At 45.1% G+C, this 19,349-nt stretch overlaps 4 protein-coding genes across 5 annotated transcripts; 3 read left to right on the top strand and 1 right to left on the bottom strand.

The window, feature by feature from the left end:
* Positions 92-1,301, bottom strand: LOC8081562 (hevamine-A). The gene has a single exon (XM_002465996.2). It carries the CDS (start codon positions 1,299-1,301, stop codon positions 390-392), a length of 912 nt encoding a protein of 303 aa, XP_002466041.1. The 3' UTR covers positions 92-389.
* On the top strand, positions 1,857-4,437 carry LOC8081561 (cell number regulator 6). The gene is made up of 4 exons (XM_021451572.1): positions 1,857-2,074; positions 2,146-2,260; positions 3,438-3,703; positions 3,816-4,437. Exons 1-4 carry the CDS (start codon positions 1,955-1,957, stop codon positions 4,065-4,067), a joined length of 753 nt encoding a protein of 250 aa, XP_021307247.1. The 5' UTR covers positions 1,857-1,954; the 3' UTR covers positions 4,068-4,437.
* Positions 6,170-11,104, top strand: LOC8081560 (formyltetrahydrofolate deformylase 2, mitochondrial). Its single transcript, XM_002468658.2, has 8 exons — positions 6,170-6,440; positions 6,554-6,666; positions 6,869-7,019; positions 7,152-7,225; positions 7,379-7,538; positions 10,037-10,135; positions 10,223-10,309; positions 10,730-11,104. Exons 1-8 carry the CDS (start codon positions 6,360-6,362, stop codon positions 10,874-10,876), a joined length of 912 nt encoding a protein of 303 aa, XP_002468703.1. The 5' UTR covers positions 6,170-6,359; the 3' UTR covers positions 10,877-11,104.
* Positions 11,702-18,623, top strand: LOC8081559. Of its 2 annotated transcripts, XM_021450776.1 has the most exons (13): positions 11,702-11,896; positions 11,986-12,059; positions 12,610-14,017; positions 14,860-14,867; positions 16,202-16,377; positions 16,659-16,719; positions 16,831-16,929; positions 17,016-17,110; positions 17,229-17,342; positions 17,494-17,561; positions 17,777-17,887; positions 17,997-18,201; positions 18,298-18,623. In XM_021450776.1, exons 3-13 carry the CDS (start codon positions 12,708-12,710, stop codon positions 18,406-18,408), a joined length of 2,358 nt encoding a protein of 785 aa, XP_021306451.1. In that variant the 5' UTR covers positions 11,702-11,896; positions 11,986-12,059; positions 12,610-12,707; the 3' UTR covers positions 18,409-18,623. The 2 variants fall into 2 exon arrangements, with proteins under 2 accessions (XP_021306451.1, XP_021306445.1); XM_021450770.1 differs by lacking the exon at positions 11,986-12,059.

Genomic DNA, 19,349 nt, shown 5'->3' with positions numbered 1-19,349 from the left:
TTGATGTGACGAGAAATTTTGAAAATTTTTTGGTTTTTAGGGTGAACTAAACAATATCACCCTTCCTTTTTTTTTTCTCGGCATACTTGATTATCTGGACATCTGTTTCAGGCGTGATAAGACTATATCGATGCAGATTGGAGCCCTAACCCCCAGGCACAAGGTACTTATTGTTAGCCGTTGATTCTAATTCGTCTTGAATTGAAGTCCAGCGACCATAGAATGCAAGGGTAATAGAAATATTTTTATTCAATGGAATTTCGTATGCACACATATAGACTAAGCCAAACTATATGAAGTAGTACTGACAATACATCACAACTCTCTCTCTCTCTCTCTCACAGACGCTCATATTCAGAGTGGAAACGAACATGCAGATATATATGAGATCAGACGGAATTCTTGATGGCCGAGCTGTATCCATCCTGGTCATCGTAGAACTTGGACCACAGCATCACTCCTCCGTAGTTGGTGGAGTTGTTGAGCGCGGGAAGCACCTCCGTCTTGAGGCTCCCTACTGGTATGAATCCACTCCCTGCAGCATCTGGTGCAGCCGGCAGGCCAAGAAAGATGTACTTAGCTGTGATCCCTGTTGTCCACTGGTTCCAGGAATTGACGAGGTTGGCCATGCTTCCCGGTGTGTATTGGCAAGGTGGGTTGTTGTAGAACTGAACCCAGACATAGTCGAAGAGGCCTGTCTGAAGGGCTTTGCCGACCCACTGGTCCGGGAAAGGACACTGCGGCGCCGCTGACAGGTAGACCTCCTTGCCCTTGGCGTTGGCAGCCAAGGACTTGAGGTATGCCGCAAGGGCTCCATAGTAGTCAGGGTTTCCTCCCTCGATGTCGAAGTCGACGCCGTCGAGCACGGCGTCGCCAAGCGGCCTCTTGTCGGAGTGCCCACCGAGGAAATTGTTCCAGATGTACTGGGCAAGCTTGAAGGCGTCTTGCCTGGAGTTGAGGGAGTATCCTCCAGCGCCACCGCCGATGGAGAGCATGACCTTGACACCCTTGGACTGGCATGAGTTGATGTCTGCGGTGAGGTTTGTGCAGGCGTTGGAGTAGGGGTCGCAGTGACCCGCGAGGTTCAGCTGCGGCTTCTGCCCCGAGCCGAAGCTACAGAGGAAGGCGATGTTGACAAAGGCATAGTTGCCGGTGGCGCAGGTGTCGGCGAGAGTGCCCTCGTTGCCGTTCTGGCCCCAGTAGATGGCAATGCTGCCACCATGGCTCCCGGGTAGAGCCAAGGATACAAGTAAGACGATGAAGAGGCAGGCAAGGGAGGATGTTGAAGCGTAAGTTGCCATTAATTCTTGCTATAGCTTGAGCTCGATCGAAACCCTTTGTGTTATTGTTGTGCTAGCTTGTGCATGTGCCGCTGCTGATTGATTTTATATATACATACTACAGTGGGACTTGGAGTGATGATTGTTTTTTAGTGGAGACGTGCCTTGTGGATCGACGAATGTCGCTGTCAAGGTAACTCCCTCAACTCAACGCCTACGTAGTTTGGTTTGGTTGGTCCTAGTAGCTAGTTTAAGCATGGTCCGTCTGTCTGTCGCTACGGTACGTTGCTGTTTCTTGCCAGTTGCCACAAAACAGATTCATCCGTGTGTGTGTGTGTGTGTGTGTGTGTGTGTGTGTTTTCTTCTTCTTCTTTTTTGAATCTTTCATTCATCCGCGTTTTCTTTCTTGGATTGGATGGATGGACTGGCTTGGCTTGGCTTGGATTGGATTGGAGTAGTTTAGCTTGGGCTTGATCAGGGCCCGGCCTGCTACTCCTGCCCGCAGATGTGATGTGATGTGATGTGATGTGAGCTATCGGCCCATCACCGCACCGCACCGGCCCGGTCCGAAGGAGACACGCAGACGGGACAAGCAAAGCAGAGCAGGGGGAGGCAGCAGAGCAGCGAGATCTCGTTCGCCTACTCCTCCAGTCTCGTCTCCGATCCGGCCAACCATGGCGGAGGATGCTACGAGCAGCCACCCGTCACGCTACGTCAAGCTCACCAAGGACCAGGACGCCCCCACCGAGGACATCCGCCCCGGCGAGCTCAACCAGCCAGTCCACGTCCCGCAGGTCTCCCTCTCTCTTCTTAGGGTATCCTTCCTCCGATGGGTTCGATCTGAATCTCATCCCTACTCCCTCAGCTCGAAGGCCGGAGGTGCAGCGAGTGCGGCCAGGTCCTGCCCGAGAGCTACGAGCCGCCCGCCGACGAGCCCTGGACCACCGGGATCTTCGGATGCACCGATGACCCTGAGACCTGTATGTAATCTATTCTCTCTTCCACCTCACCCATCGATCCAAATAGCTCGTTGCATTATCTTTCCTAGTCAACACTACCAGGAGCAGGCAGGGGTGCCGTCGCCCTGCCATCACCTTGATCTACCATTTCAGTCCCCGCGTCATTCACAAAACCTGCATCATCGTCATTATTGGTCAAGCCATGTGGGTTTTTGGTGGCTTTTCATGATGGGTTCCATGAAAATCGGGCTCATTAGTAGGGAGAATCCATTGATTTGATTGATTGAGGCATTAGTTGCCCCTCGTTTCATGCTCTTCGGATGGACATTAGGTTCAGGGTCTGACGTGGCATACCGTTTTAGATGTTGTAAATGCTATTTGGACTTGGCTGCCCGATTCCGTCGAAAATTTTTAGCCTGTATGTCTCGGCGCCAATATGCATGCATCATTCCACATTTCCATCTGTAAAATATTCATGGTTGTTAGCGAGATACTTGCTCCCATGTTCCATGGTTCTCCTGAAGTATAGCTAGGGTAGTTTGCTGATTGATTGATGAATCCGACTCGGCAACTCTGAATACAACTGAGGATTGCTTTCCACCTCTTACAATGATAATCAGTCCAAAATATCTGCTTCGTGCATTCATTTTTCTAACTTGCTGTGCACCCCCCCTCCCCCCTCCTCTGGTTCTAATTATTGTGTATCCTACATACAGAAGAGGAGGTTAGGTTAAGCCAAATCTGCTGCTTAATCCAAACCTCCTGGGGTCCTTAAAAGCTTCGGGTCCACCACTGAGCCCATCTTTTATGATTTTCCATGTGCAGAGACTTAACAGAAGATGGTGCTATTTTGTGATAAGTCGTTTTATGAGCATTATATGTCAATGATGTGTCTGACTGAAATTGTGCTCAGTACCAAGAATCGTCAAAGGATAGAATGCTTCTTGTATTCCTTACTTTGCGTAGCACTTTTATACATCGCTGTGCTCTATGAAATAATCAGGTTCGGATTGTCAAACCATCAGAGATTAACATAACTGCTTCCTTTGCAGCACTTCAATACCATATTTGGCTTTGTGCATCATTTATCTCTTTCTCCATAATTGTATGAATGCTATTTCTAGAATGCTGATTTGAAAGAAAGGTAGCTAGCGGACGATCATGTAACTATCAAATTGTCTGTTCATTGTGACACTAGGCCGAACTGGGTTGTTTTGCCCTTGCGTGCTGTTTGGGCGCAACGTCGAGGCTCTTAGGGAGGACATCCCTTGGACAACTCCTTGCGTGTGCCATGCTGTGTTTGTTGAAGGAGGGATCACACTGGCGATTCTGACAGCAATATTTCATGGTGTTGATCCAAGGAGTTCATTCCTGATTGGAGAAGGTCTGGTGTTCAGTTGGTGGTTATGTGCTACCTATACTGGCATCTTCCGCCAGGAACTTCAGAGGAAATATCATCTCAAGGTGCAATCTATCTTGGCTGCTTTCCACTGTTAAGAAGTTACAGCTAGCTCTCTCCGTGTGGCTGTGCACGTACAGCTAGCTAACTAGTCGCTATTGTCTTGTTTTGCTCCAGAACTCACCGTGTGACCCATGCATGGTCCACTGCTGCTTGCACTGGTGTGCCAACTGCCAGGAGCATCGCGAGAGGAGGGGACGGCTGGCAGAGAACAATGCCGTGCCCATGACTGTTGTGAACCCACCTCCAATTCAAGAGATGAGCATGTCAGAGAACCGTGGTCCTGCTGCCCTGGAGAACGGAGCAGGCAACGCTGAGCGTGAAGCAGAGAAGAGTGAGCACGATGATGTCGAGGTCATTCCTCTATAGGCTTCTTCTAGGATCGGAGCAATATAGACTATGGAACCGTTCCATCCGAATGAGCGTGTGGTTATTTTCATGTCCGACGACCGAACGAATGCAGATGACGATCGATATATGATAACTCCTAGCACAGATCTTCTGATCTAGTTGTTGATTGTTCAACCCCAAGAAGAAAAGATTGGTAACAATTTTACCCTTCCTGTAGCAATTTTACCAGATCAACCGTCTGCCGTATGGTTTCTGCAGCCGTTTTTGTCATTGTCTCGACAAGAGGTTGATGGTGTGTCAACTGTCAATTGTAATAATCCTGGTAATATGTAATTCTGTAATAGTGCGATTCGGCGTGCTGCCGCCCGAGATATTTCGCTCGGCAAAAGGGAAAGGAGAAAAAGCCTTTTCCCAACTTTGGCTTGGCCAAAAAGAATTATAATAATTCGGATAATCACTTAAATCTTCTGCCCGGTAAAAATAAAAATAAAAATAAAAGGACAAGAAAGTTTTCGCCTTCAGTGCGAGTCTGAGGAACGAGCAGAGCAGAGCAGCCGCTCAGCTACGGAGCCGATTGGATTGGATTGGATTTGGGGTTCAAGGTTCGCCTACCATGGCCGCTCCTCGACTCAGCGTGCCGCCCGCCACCACCGGCCTCCTTACCGTGGCATCCTTTAGGGTTTAGGGTTTGTTTAGTACTAAAAACTACCCAAAAAATTTCAAGATTCTCGGTCCCATCGAATCTTGCGGTATATACATAGAATATTAAATATAGATAAAAACAAAAACTAATTGCACAGTAAATACTGAGATGAATCTTTTGAGTTTAGTTAGTCTATTATTAAACAATATTTGTCAAATAAAAACGAAAGTGCTACAGTTCAAAAAAACTGGGAAACAAGGCCTGAATGAATGAATCCGAGGTCGATGCGATGATGAATGTAATTGGCAGGCTATTTCTTTCTCAATCAGGAACAGGAACCCATCGCCGTCGCCGATAAATAAATATATGCTATACGCACTTTAGCCTTGTTTAGACGTCAAAAAATTTTGAATTTCGCTACTGTATCACTTTCATTTGTTTGTGGTAAATATTGTCTAATCATAGACTAACTAGGGTCAAAAGATTTGTCTCGCGATTTACAGTCAAACTGTGTGATTAGTTTTTGTTTTCGTCTATATTTAATGCTTCATGCATATGCCGCAAGATTCGATGTGACAGAGAATCTTGAAAACTTTTTGTATTTCGGAGTAAACTAAACAAGGCCTTTGTATCACTCCTATATCAACTGGTCACTCTGGGCATAATTACCCGAACACCGAACCGAACTGACCGAGACCGAATTTTTCGGTCATAAATTCGGTCCCTGCTTCCAACTAACCGAACTTTATACGGTTAGTTCGGGTATAAGTGTCGGTTAACCGAACTAAACGAAATTCTCTGTTGGGAGTCCTAAACTATTTTTTTTTATCTTTTTAAGACTTGATTGTGTGTTGTTTTTATTGTGTCATAGTGAATTTGTGACTTATGAGTTGTGAGATGTTGCTGTAGTTAGTATTTGAATAAGGAGAACCAAAATATATTGTATTATTTTTGTACAAACATGCTGCTGAAATTTGATACAAATCTGCTAGTCCGGTTAGTTCGGTCATGACCGAGACCGAAATTGCTCGGTCTTTATTAACCGATCGGTCCTTGTTTTTTGATGACCGAACTTTCAAAATGACCGAGGAACCGATCGGTTCGGTTCGGCCAGACCGAACGCCCAGACCTATCAACTGGTGTACTCCCTCCCTCCCAAAAAAGTGTCATTTTAGAATTTCAGACATCTTATTTGATCATCCGTCTTATTCAAAAATTTTACATAAATATTATATATTTTGTTAAGACCTATTTTATCATTAGAGATACTTTACTAATGATTTATTTATTTTATAATTTACATAAAATTTTTGAATAAGACGAATGGTTAAATACGATTTTTAAAAGTAAAAAACGTTATTTTTTTTTGGGACTGAAGGAGTAGCAGTAGTTTGATTGGTTTCAAAATTCAAAAGAAAAGAATACTCCCAAGGAGCAAGGAGTGGGAGTGGGTGTGCGTGCGGTGCGGTCCACGTCCACCCCACCCCTTCACCCAAGGAGGGGGAGGGGAGGGGAGGGGAGAGGGCCGAGGCGAGGGAAGGCGAGGAATCCCTCCTCCATCCACCAACCGTCCCGCCTGTGTTCTTCTTCTCTGGTGCCCGGCCCCGGCTGTTCCTGCTCGCGGCTCGGGAAGCCCTCCTCCCCCCACCCATCATCCATCCAATGCGATGCTATCGTTGGCGCGCCGGCCGCTCTCCGCCACCGTCCCCGCGGGCAACCTCCTCGGCATCCATCTCTTCCAGTGCCCCGTGCGTTGCGTACCTCTCCCTCCCTCTCTCTCTCTCTCTGCCTGCTTGTTCTCCGCGTGCCGGCTTCGCTTAATCCCTACCACTGACTGCCCCCCGCCCTCAACCCCACGCAGGACGCCGTTGGCATCGTCGCCAAGCTCTCGGAATGCATCGCCTCCCGCGGCGGCAACATCCACAGCGTCGACGTCTTCGTCCCCGACGACAAGCCCGTCTTCTACTCCCGCAGGTACTATTGTATCGGATTTGGATGGATGGGTTGCAGTTTCTTTGCAGCACGGTTGTATTGTATTGTGTCTGCCAACTGCTACTGATTGATATTATATATATACACACACTTTATTATTTATTTATTTATCCTTTGATATACGAGTACTGTATATATTATATGTAATGAAATTCCTTCCTTTGCGGTTTGTTTGCCATTCCAGTGAGTTCACCTACAACCCAAGGCTCTGGCCGCGCCATGAGCTCCACAACGATTTCCTCAATCTCTCCCGCTGCTTCAATGCACACACATCCACCGTACGAGTACCCGACCTTGACCCCAAATACAACATCTCCATCCTCGCATCAAAGCAGGTTAGTTAGCTTCCTTTCTATCTTTCCCAGCCCTTCCGTACCACCTAACCTACTGTATTTTATTTTGGAAGCGGCCTTCCCTTCAATCAGTATATATGTACCAATAGGAACCATTTCTCTTCTTCGCTATAGGACCACTGCTTGTTCGATTTGCTCCATAGATGGCAAGAAGGCAGGCTTCCACTACACATTAGTTGCGTCATAAGGTAATTAAGGCCCGTCATTTTTTTTACACAACTGGGTTTTTTTCTTCTTCTGTTTGGCCCCATCCATATGTTACTTGTTATGTCAGCCTCCTTTCCTCTAGCAAAGGCAAACACCTCTCAGATACATATATACACTCCTCTCACTGTATACAGCAACCATGATAGACCACAAGATAATCATGTACGGCGTTTTCTCCAGAGGCATGGAATCCCATACCACTACTTACCCACTGCACCTGGCAACAAAAGAGAGCAAGAGATCTTGGAATTGATCCAGGGTACAGATTTTGTTGTGCTGGCAAGATACATGCAGGTAAACAACACTGCTGCTCCTTTTTTTTTCTTCTTCTTCTAAGTATCTTATTATCCCTAGCTCAGAGTGAATGCCAAAAGATTGTGAAACACGAGCAAAGTGCTAGTGTCGCATAATCTCTATAAGGCATACAAAACTCAGCTCTTCCTTTGGATTATTCTCCAGAGCTTCTTGTCTTTATTTTTGAGGTGTATATAAATATAACACCAAAAGTTTGCTGATTGTGTTAGGGACACCCAGTATGTTTAGTCAATGTCCCTCTGAGCAGATGAATTCAGAGCTATTCACTACCTCAACCTTCCCTGGCTTTCAATATAATATATAAGCTGCCTGTTTTTTCTTCTCTAAGCAAAATTTCTTCCACTTCTATAAACCCATTTTGCATAGTACAGATAATGATAGGCTAGCATATCAATGTCCTTTTCATCTCTATAGTTTGGCCATAAGTGTTAGACTTTCTGATTTCATTATTGGGCTAACCCTAATCAGGGTGGCCATATAGTTAGGGATACATGGGCCTCATGGGCCTAGCCTCATGGGCCTAATACTCATATACTCTAACATCCCCCCGCAGTCTGAACTGCCGTCACAGCGGAGTTCGCAGACTGGACACGAAAGAAAAGAGGTACAACACACGAGCCCCCCACAGACACAACTAGCCACTGGTGATGTTGAGGCTGGTACGGAACTCGGTGAATGTCGAGGACGGGAGACCCTTGGTGAAGATGTCGGCGAACTGGGAGGTGGTCGGGACGTGGAGGACCCGAACATCGCCGACAGCGACCCGGTCCCGGACGAAGTGTAGATCGATCTCCACATGCTTGGTCCTCTGGTGCTGGACCGGGTTGGTGGAGAGGTACACCGCACTGACGTTGTCGCAGTAGACCAGTGCGCTCCGGGAGAGAGGGCTGTGGAGCTCGGCGAGGAGCTGACGGAGCCAGGAAGCCTCAGCCACGCCGTTGGCGACAGCACGGTACTCCGCCTCGGCACTGGAGCGGGAGACGACCGGCTGTCGCTTGGACGACCAAGACACCAGGTTGCCGCCTAAGAAGACGGCGTAGCCGGAGGTGGAGCGGCGGGTGTCCGGGCACCCGGCCCAGTCGGCGTCGGTGTAGACGACGAGCTCGGTGGAGGACGACCGTCGGTGAAGGAGAAGACCGAAGTCGACTGTGCCGCGGAGGTACCGTAGGATCCGCTTGAGAGCGGCGAGGTGTGGCTCCCGAGGATCATGCATATGGAGGCAGATCTGCTGTACTGCATAGGTGATATCCGGCCGAGTGAAGGTGAGGTACTGAAGTGCCCCGGCAAGACTCCGATAAGCGGTGGGATCTGTCACTGGTATACCCTCAGCCTCCGATATCTTGCCCTGTGTGTCAACCGGAGTGGAGCAGGGCTTGCAGTCAGTCATCCCAGCTCTCTCCAGGATATCAAGAGTGTACTGCCGCTGGTGAAGGAGTAATCCAGCAGGGTGAGGCTCAACAGTGACCCCGAGAAAGTGATGTAAAGCACCCAGATCCTTCATGGCAAACTCCTGCTGAAGTGATGCAATGATCCGCCGAAGGAGTGACTCAGTGGAGGCTGTGAGGACAATGTCATCAACATAGAGCAGCAGATATGCAGTCTCTGCCCCATGGTGATAGATGAACAGAGAGGTATCTGACTTGGCCTCCACAAACCCCAAAGTCAGCAGAAAAGCAGCAAACCGATGGTTCCACGCCCGGGGGGCCTGCTTGAGGCCGTAGAGAGACTTGTTGAGCCGACACACCATGTCAGGACAAGAAGAGTCAACAAATCCCGCCGGCTGACTGCAGTAGACTGTCTCAGTAAGAACGCCATGCAGGAAGGCATTCTTGACGTCCAGCTGATGCACGGGCCACCCGCGCGTGAGAGCCAGTGAGAGCACCGTGCGGACGGTGGCCGGCTTCACCACCGGGCTGAAGGTCTCGTCGTAGTCGACACCGGGTCGCTGAGTGAAGCCCCGGAGAACCCAGCGAGCCTTGTACCGCTCAAGTGTGCCGTCAGCCCGGCGCTTGTGGGTCCAGATCCACTTGCCGGTGACGATGTTGGAGCCCGGCGGTCGTGGCACCAGATCCCATGTCTGGTTGGCGAGGAGGGCCGCGTACTCCTCTTCCATCGCGCGGCGCCAGTGAGGGTCCAGCAAGGCCTCGCGGACGGAAGAGGGTACCGGTGAGACCTGCGAGTCCCCGGGCATCGCCGCAAGAGCCCGGGGCTGCAGGGTCCCAGCCGCATGTCGCGTCACCATCGGGTGAACATGACGCGGGTGTCGGTGAAGGAGCGGTGTGTTAGACTTTCTGATTTCATTATTGGGCTAACCCTAATCAGGGTGGCCATATAGTTAGGGATACATGGGCCTCATGGGCCTAGCCTCATGGGCCTAATACTCATATACTCTAACAATAAGGTCAGCATCAACGTTTAATACGGACTAGTGTCACCTCACCCATATATCTTTGACACATATTCATTCTTCCTTGCAGATACTCTCAGAAAGCTTCTTAAAAGCATATGGTAAAGACATTATCAATATTCATCATGGCCTTCTTCCCTCATTTAAGGGAGGGAGTCCTTCAAGACAGGTATCACATTTGTGTTAACCTAATCTGCTATCTACTTTTTTAAAAAAGAAAAAAGAACAAGATGTATTATTATTTACCATTTTTCAGGCCTTCAATGCTGGGGTGAAGTTAATCGGGGCAACTAGCCATTTCGTCACTCAGGAACTTGATGCTGGGCCAATCATTGAACAGATGGTACTCATACTTTTCACACAGCAGCTAACTTAGGTGTCGAATTGATGGATTGCATCATCATCAGTTAAAATTTGGTCGTAAACTATACATGATATATGCCAGATTTTGTCTATCTATGTGTGGGATCGACTTTGGCAAACAGTTAGTTCTTTTTTTTAATGCACAGTTAGTTAGTTTTTAGAATCCCTTTTAGCCTAAGACTGTAGGGTTTCACATGGTAATTAGCACTGACCTTGATTCAAGGGGACCCTACGGTCATGCTTGAAGACATTGCCATCAGAGCTGTGTGGCATTTGTTCTGCAGTGAGATTCATGGATGTGAAGTTATACTAAAACACGACGCTTTTAATATTGCCTATTTCCAGTTGGCGGTTGGAGATTTAGTTTTTCTCTCATTGTTTTTTTTTTCCTGTGCTGCAGGTTGAACGAGTTTCTCACCGAGACACGTTACAGAGTTTTGTTGTCAAGTCTGAGAACCTTGAGAAGCAGTGCCTAGCAGAGGCTATCAAGTCATACTGCGAGCTTCGTGTCCTACCATATGAACTGAAGAAGACTGTCGTGTTCTGAGCTCCCTTTATTTTTCTGTCTTATACTCTTGTGGATTGGTGTGTGTATATTTTTTTTCCCTCACAGAACAAGTGATAGATGATTCACTTTTTGATATATCTCAGCAATCGCTTCCTAGCTCTGTATGATCGTGCATAACTTACTCCATTGGTTGATATCACGAGCATACTTGAGCTGTGGCAACAGTTATTCATCGAATACTTGCTTGTTCGTGGCAATTTTGATTCACGTACTTGTGCATCATTTTGTGAGAAAATTTTGATTCGCGTACTTCTTCAGTACCTAGTCCATATCACCGATAAACATCTACCGTGTTTATCTTCTGGCTCATAAACATGCATTTTCCAAAGTGAGAACCAACTCTGAGTCTGTTTGTTTGAGCTTATCTACCAAATGGCACAACGGTGTTTGCTTAAATATAATACTACTACTACCAGGACTAGAATGTTTGCCTAAATATAATACTACTACTATTATGTCTCTAAAAATACTGTGTTTCGTTGTTATACTAGGATTAGGATAGGATATAGCGTGATGGGATGGATTGATACATTGGTCTTGTTTAGTTTTAAAAAAAAATTATAAAATTAACACTGTAGCACTTTTGTTTTGTACTTGATAAATGTTGTTTAATATAGGCTCAAAAATTCATCTCGCAAATTTTAAATAAAGTATGCAATTAGTTATTTATTTTATTTATATTTAATGTTTAATACAAGTGCCGATATAACGAGAAATCTGAAAAAATTTATAAAATATTTTAGGAATACGTGAAAAATTTTGCACGTTCGACGAAAAGATGGGATGGTCCATCTGTCATTCACTCTATCTCTCTCTCTCTGAATTTCTTCACTCTGCTCTCCATCGCCCGCCCCCGCCGCTTGAACTCGTCTCGCCCGCGGCCGATCTCCTCGCACCGCTCGCCGCGCCGCAACCCGGAGAGGAGTACCACCTCCGGCGAGGCGTCCGCCCTCTGCATCCCCGATGTCCCCTCCCCGCGGCCGGCACACAGCTCCGCAGGTAGGTCCCCTTATCTTCTTCTTTCATCACCCTAAGCATACTCACCAACGACTGGGCCGGCCGTCGCTGCTGTCCTACTTTGCCACCAGCCACCTTCGCCAGTTATTCCCTCCCCTTGGTCGCTGTGCGAAGCCGTGCGCACAAACCTTAACGTAATTCGTAGGTACGGCCTCTCCTTGGTCTTCCCTTCCTGCTCTGCGAAACCGTGCGCCCAAACCCTAACATACTTACTATTCGTATTCGGATCTGATTCTAATTACAAGTGTATATGCATGTATTATGCCGTCTAACCTCGATTGCTTTGCAAAATAAAAATAATAGTAATAATAATTGGGTGTACATGTGTACTTTCTATGCCATTGTAGAACCCAGTTCTGGTCAATACAAGTTGATTGCTCTGTTTTTAATTTTACACATATATGGGGGTGTAGTTTTTTCTTTGGTCTGTCAACTGTAAATATGTGGGCTATGTTTGCTCTTACCTTAAATGATTTGGTTGGGGTCAGTTTAGAGCTTCAGGCCCAAACATGACTACTTCAGTGACAGGGTTTTATTCCCCAAACTGACAGACCCAGGGGTTATGTTTCATCTCTTCACCGCAGTTACTACTTGCCCAGATGTGTGGTTGTTATGAAATTTCTTGTCTATGTTTTATTAAAACAAAAATGCAAACAACTGATGTGTCCTGGCCTGATCCAAGTTTTTTCTTGCAGCAAATTGCACCAAAAACATTGACCTCCTTCCTTTTGTATCTGAGATTCTGAGGTAGTTTTGGCTCACGCTGAAGAATTAGTCTGCACTTCGGAGAAAAATGAGTGGTGCTCCAAAGAGGTTGCACGAGGAGGGTAGCCACACCACGCCAGCAAAACGGCCTTTGGATGACAGCAGCTTGTATTCGAGTCCTGGGAAAGTTATTCAGTCCAGTGGCAGTGATTTCCATAGTTCTTTTGAACATGATGGTAGATTTGCAAAAATCCAACGTGTGGAGCCTCGTGATGATAAGAGACCATCCCTAACACATCGGATGCCTGTTAGCTCCACCAACTTTGCTGACCACCCCATCTCGTCTGACAGCAGATTAGAATCAAAGCAAAATAAAGATGCAAGGGACACTAAGGCAGATGATCATGAGACAAAAGCTGATGCTAGGGATGTCTATAGTGATTCAAGGATTGAAATTCAGGCTAATAAAATTCAGGGTGATGTAAAGGTAGACAAGAGAGCAGATCAAAGCGAAATAAAGGCTGACAGGAGGGGCCATCCTGATTACAAAGGTGACATCAAATTTGACAAGGATTGTCATCCTACTGTTCCAACAAACATAGGCTGGAAGGACAACACAGAACATAGGGGTAAAAGATATTTTGAACAGCCAGCTGATAATGTGGATGGCCATTTGACTTTGCCCCGTCCTAGTTTACAAGGTACTGATGAAACTCTCAAATTTCCAATTTCTGTGGAAGAACGTAAATCCAAGGATGCACATGAATCTGCTGGTGACAACAAAGCTGAACCAAGAAGCGAAGATAAATTCAGAGACAAGGACCGGAAAAGGAAGGATGAGAAGCATAGGGACTTTGGTGCAAGAGAAGGTGATAGAAATGATCGTCGGACCGGTGTACAGCTCAGTGGTAGTGGTGTTGAGCGAAGAGAAATGCAAATTAGAGATGCTGACAAATGGGACAGGGAAAGAAAAGATTCCCTGAGAGACAAGGAAGACAATGATAGGGGGAAGGATTCTGCTCGGAAAGATTCATCTGTAGTAATTGAGAAGGATAACACTACACTGGAAAAGGCTTCATCTGATGGAGCTGTTAAGAGTGCTGAGCATGGGAATACAGCAACAGAATCCAAGGCACCTAAGCATGATTTATGGAATGCTCATGATAGGGATCCTAAGGACAAGAAAAGAGAGAAAGATGTGGAAGCAGGGGACAGGCATGAACAAAGAAGAATATATAATGTCAAGGAATCAGATGGTAATGGCACCGAAGGAGGTATGGAGAAAGATAAAGAAGTTTCTGGAAGTTTCCAACGCAGGAGGGTGGTGCGACCAAGGGGAGGTAGTCAAGCATCTCAGCGTGAACCTCGATTTCGATCCAGAATGCATGATGGTGAAGGGTAAGCTTGATGCTGCATCCTTGCTATACTCTCAAAGTTTAATATAAAGTAAATTTATATGACGACCAGGATGGCATGCCCTGGACATCCAGGTGTAACGTCAAGATTCATTCTGACAAAGAGAAATTTGACCCGGCTTTTCATCTGTTCAATTTTATTGGGGTAGGAATATGTGTACCTCCGTCACTCGCTAGCCCTCTTCTCTACGATGCTGGGTTCCTTCTTCTCCATGTCCAGCATCTCCATTAACTCTAGTGTATTAGGTTTTTGGGTTGGAGTTTAGGGTTTGGGTTTTGTGGTTCTTGGCGGCCTCCAGCTAGAGGGATGGCCAGGGAGGTCGCCGGCCCAGGGGTGGTGGTGGTTTGTGGGTGGAACGGTGAGGCGGCAGGGTCGCCGCCGGTGCTCGCTGCTGTGGTTATGGACAGCGGTTGTTGGGCAGAGATGGGCCATCGTTCTCACAGTGATTAGGGCTGGCTGTGGTGGAGGGCAGTGGCTCCAGCGGAGCCCGGAGGGGCAGTGGAGGAGGTGGGGGAGCGGGATCCATCATGAGGGAGGGAGGCAGCATGCATGCCGGGGTCAAGATCAAGACCGAGGAGATGTGGGTGGGGATCGGGACGATGGCAGCTCCCTTCTTTCCATCTATTTGTATTGGTTTGGATGTCCAGGACATGCCCCCTGGTGGGCACAAAATCCAGGCTTTAGTGTAAATGCAGTTGTATGGCTTTTTCATTTCTGGAAATTCAGTCTTCCTAACTGAGAACTGAAGATAGGGACCTGATGTTAATTTGCTAGAGATTATTAATCAGTGATAGTCCTTGATATTTTTATTTTTTGTTTTGCAGGTCTCAAGGTCAGTCAAATATCTACATTCTTATAGTAGCTGACTACAATGAATACTGGCGCTTTCCTTTGGAATGGGAGTAGTCGAAAGATCTACTTCAGTATATATTCATTTTACACTTCGTATAAAGATTTATGCTCATACTTTCACTCCAGTATTAGAAGTTGCTTGCATTTTTATATTGGAAGAAATGGAAGTTGTTTACATTTTTGTGTTGGAAGTAATGCATTTTACAGTGTGACAAGTTTTAATGCGCTTTTCCATTTGGGAACTGTTATGGAAATTGGAAACCATGCATATGCACCGGTGTTATAAAAGTTAGCAGTCCAAGTCTGATGTGATCTGTTGGCCAGTCTCTAAAAAGAGTAATATGCAGCAGCTTTCCCTCAATTTATCCCTGGATGTCATTTGGGTCCCCAAGCTATTTAACTGAGAACTATTAACTCACTAAATAGTTCAACCAAAGGTCCAAAACCTGTGATAAACCTTTTGGCTGCTTATTATGTGAATACTAACTAAGCATGCAATGTTGATATGGGCGCTAACAAGGTATGAACTAGGGAGTGAGAACATGAAAGGAGACAATGCTTAGAGATGCCAAGTATGCAGATTAACACATTAGGTCGGTCAAATACAATGAACCACTGGGCAAGGTCAGGACCTGAAATTAATAGCTCAGAAGCTGAGCTAGCCCAGTTGGTCGAGGGTGTGGATGTGTACCCAGACAACCTTGGTTCAAGTCCCCTTGTCAAGGCGAATTTGGATGCCTATTTTTTTCTTAATAAAATGCCACCTAGTCCCTCCTAGTTTTTTCTAGTTTTTTAGATGAAATCCCTCGACAAGTTTAAGGATAGCTGATGTATTTCACTCTTCTTAAAGTACAAAGGTAGGAGAGGAGCGAATCAAGATTCAATTCAGTATACAGCCTTTCCTTCACAATCAGTTTTCACCGCAATCGCCCTACTGTAGCTGCACTCACCCTCCCTTTTCAACTGTGCTCACTTGCTCCATCCAATTATTCCCATTAAACACTACTGCCCCTCTAAAACCAGCCACAGAATCATCATCTACTTTTTGCAACCGTCTGCCAGCCCTTCTAGGTTTCCTGCTGTTGTCCGTAGCACTATGATAATTTTGGATCATAAAGATAACTTCTATAATACTGATAGCTTTCCTAGTACCTGTAACCTTGTTATGACTAATAACCTTCTTAATACTGTTTCCTTATCAGGTGCACTTTAGAAATGATAAGCATCCTATCACGATGTGCATGAAATCATTTATGAGGTAGACTATAATCTTTAACGTCTTGTTTTGATATTTCAGTCTTCTCTTCATTGCAGGTAAGTCTGAGGTGTCTGCCATTGTTTACAAAGCTGGGGAGTGCATGCAGGAGCTGCTGAAATCATGGACAGAGTTCAGTGCAACTCAGGATGCTACAAACGCTGAAAGTCTACAGAATGGTCCTGCCCTTGAAATTCGAATACCTGCGGAATTTGTTACTTCCACTAATCGTCAAGTGAGTATACAGATTTGGCAGACAATCTCTGTTTTGGTCACTTTTGGCTACCCCAGCTCTCCATGTTGGGACTGAACTCTGTCAGCAACTCTGTTATGAGTAATACTGTTGGAGCTTCACTTGGTTGTTATTAGTTATGGACATGTTTTCTATTTGCCTCACAGCTGCATTTATGCATACCAGCATGTTTCCGTTTGTTTTGCTTTTTCTAAAAAATTATCCTCCAAGCTTGCACTACTTGTTATCTCCTTTATTCATTTGTCGAGATTGCTATTGTGTAGGTAAAGGGTGCTCAGCTTTGGGGAACAGATATTTATACAAATGATTCAGATCTTGTGGCTGGTAGATTCCTTCGTACTGTTCTAAGTTTCAAAGTAGTTTAGAAAGTTTTCCTATGTACTACTGTTCTATGTTTCTAAAAGGTGCTCAGCCACTAATGTGTGTTTCTTTTAGTGCTAATGCATACTGGTTACTGCTCCCCTACATCCTCCCCTCCCCCATCTGCCATCCAAGAGCTTCGTGCAACCGTTCGAGTTCTACCACCACAAGAGAGTAAGTTTCCATACATTTTGTGATAGTTCTGTGGACCTTGGTTGGAACAGATGGTGCTTACTCATAACACTTTGTATGTGTTGCAGGTTATACTTCAACATTGAGGAACAATGTGCGTTCACGTGCTTGGGGTGCTGGGATTGGTTGTAGCTTTCAGATAGAACGCTGCTGCATTGTTAAGGTATGAAGGGTGTGGTGAATATAGAACATTACCGTGCCTCCTGTAGTCACCTTTTGAGACCTTATAATGGTCCTATTTCATGGAATGTTTCCTTAGTTTACTTTACATGCTTTTTCAGAAAGGTGGTGGCACCATTGACCTCGAGCCTCGCCTTAGCCACACATCAGCTGTGGAACCTACTCTTGCTCCAGTTGTGGTTGAGCGTACAATGACGACAAGAGCTGCAGCTTCCGTAATTTTCTTTTGATTTCTTCATTTATCTTTCCCTGTTCTCTCACAATTTTATTCCCAGTTCAATCAATGTTTGTTTTGGTCTGAGGTAGATTCTGTAACCAACAAACCTTTCTCTCTAACCAAGAATTTTCCAACATGCTTTATTACAGAATGCTTTGCGTCAACAAAGATTTGTCCGTGAAGTGACTATACAGTATAATCTCTGCAATGAGCCATGGTAACTTTCTGATCTGCACTCAAAGATGTCATTTGTAGTTCATTACTGCAATTATGTTCAGTTCATCACTTGTATTGCTATTTGTAATTGTATAGCGTGTTTTCAATCTTCTTGGTACAATAGACTTCATGTGCCTTTTGAAGTTGTTCTCTTGTAGTTAGTTATCTGTTTAGTTTTAGGATGCTTAATATGATCTGGCATTTTTCTTTGTCCAGGTTAAAATATAGTATAAGCATTGTGGCAGACAAGGGATTGAAAAAGTCTCTTTATACTTCTGCTAGACTGAAGAAAGGAGAAGTCATATATTTAGAGACACACTTCGATAGGTATAAGCCTCTGCCAGTATTTTTACTTCTGAACACTTGTTCATGGCTTCTTTGGTTGCTTCCCACATTGTACTTTGATAGAACTCACTGTTGTTACAATTTTACACAGGTACGAGCTGTGCTTCAGTGGAGAGAAGCCTCGTATTGTTGAAGCAGAAGCGGAGAAACACCAGAGCGGCAGTCACCACTCACAAAATGGTGACAGACGCGAGCATGAATTACGGGATGTGTTCCGATGGTCCCGTTGTAAGAAGGCCATGCCTGAGAGTGCCATGCGCTCCATCGGTATCCCGCTACCAGCAGACCAGCTTGAGGTACTTCAACTTTGTTGGTGATTAGACTTGAAACTCTTCATCAAGAAACATAAACACAATTTGCATTTGGCATTTGCTACCTCGGCAATGATGCAGGTGTTGCAGGATAACCTAGAATGGGAGGACGTGCAGTGGTCGCAGACCAGCGTCTGGGTGGCTGGGAAGGAGCATCCCCTCGCTCGAGTGCACTTCCTCTCGGAGAACTAGAAGCTACTGATGTTTTTTTGGAACCAACAAAATAGTGAACTATCAATCATTTCTTTCGGGCAAGAAACTAAAGGAGCCTATGAACATTGCGTTCTCTTCTACTACTGTTACGTGTATGTTTGATGCTATGCTCCATGACATGTGTAAAAAAGAGTTCACTTGTGGTACGTTATTTGTGTGGTACTCCCTAACACAGTACTTCCTCCGTTCATTTATCTTCTTCGTCTAAGGCCTTCTTTAGATTTTTTTTTTTATTTTGGTACGGTAGCACTTTCGTTTTTATTTGACAAATATTGTCCAATCATGGAGTAACTAGATTAAAAGATTCGTCTTGTGATTTACAGGCAAACTGTGCAATTAGTTATTGTTCTTATCTATATTTAATGCTCCATACATGTGTTACAAGATTCGATGTGATGGGGAATCTTAAAAAGTTTTTGGTTTTTGAAATGAACTAAACAAGGCCGCAAAAACTTTTTATTCAAAAATCTTCTTCATATTAGCTTGAGATTTGTCTACATTTATTGTTCCTTTCCTGCTCATTGACTACAACTTGTCTGCATTTATTGCCTTTTCACTATTTATTGATTGTTCCTTGTCTGTGACTCTTTGTATACACTTAGCCCGAGATGATTAAATGCAAATTGAGTGTTTTTGCTTTGTTCCTTGGTCATTGCGTCAAAGGCTAAAACGATGGAGATAAATAAATGAACGAAGAAAGTATATTTAAGAATTTTAAGATAAATTAAGAGAGAACATAAAAAAAATGTATATACCCTCACTTTATTTCCTAATCATACACTATTATTAACGTAATTAATAATGATTGATTGATAAATGGAAAATATTTAATACAAAATTGAATTTTATCATCTAGAGTGTCTTATATTTAAGGACTAATTTTGAATGATAGAACGAACTATATTGTAGGACGAATGGTT

This window comes from Sorghum bicolor, chromosome 1 (assembly GCF_000003195.3).
Source record: "Sorghum bicolor cultivar BTx623 chromosome 1, Sorghum_bicolor_NCBIv3, whole genome shotgun sequence".
Taxonomy (NCBI): Eukaryota; Viridiplantae; Streptophyta; class Magnoliopsida; order Poales; family Poaceae; genus Sorghum; species Sorghum bicolor.
This window is presented reverse-complemented; position numbering and strand designations above follow the sequence as displayed.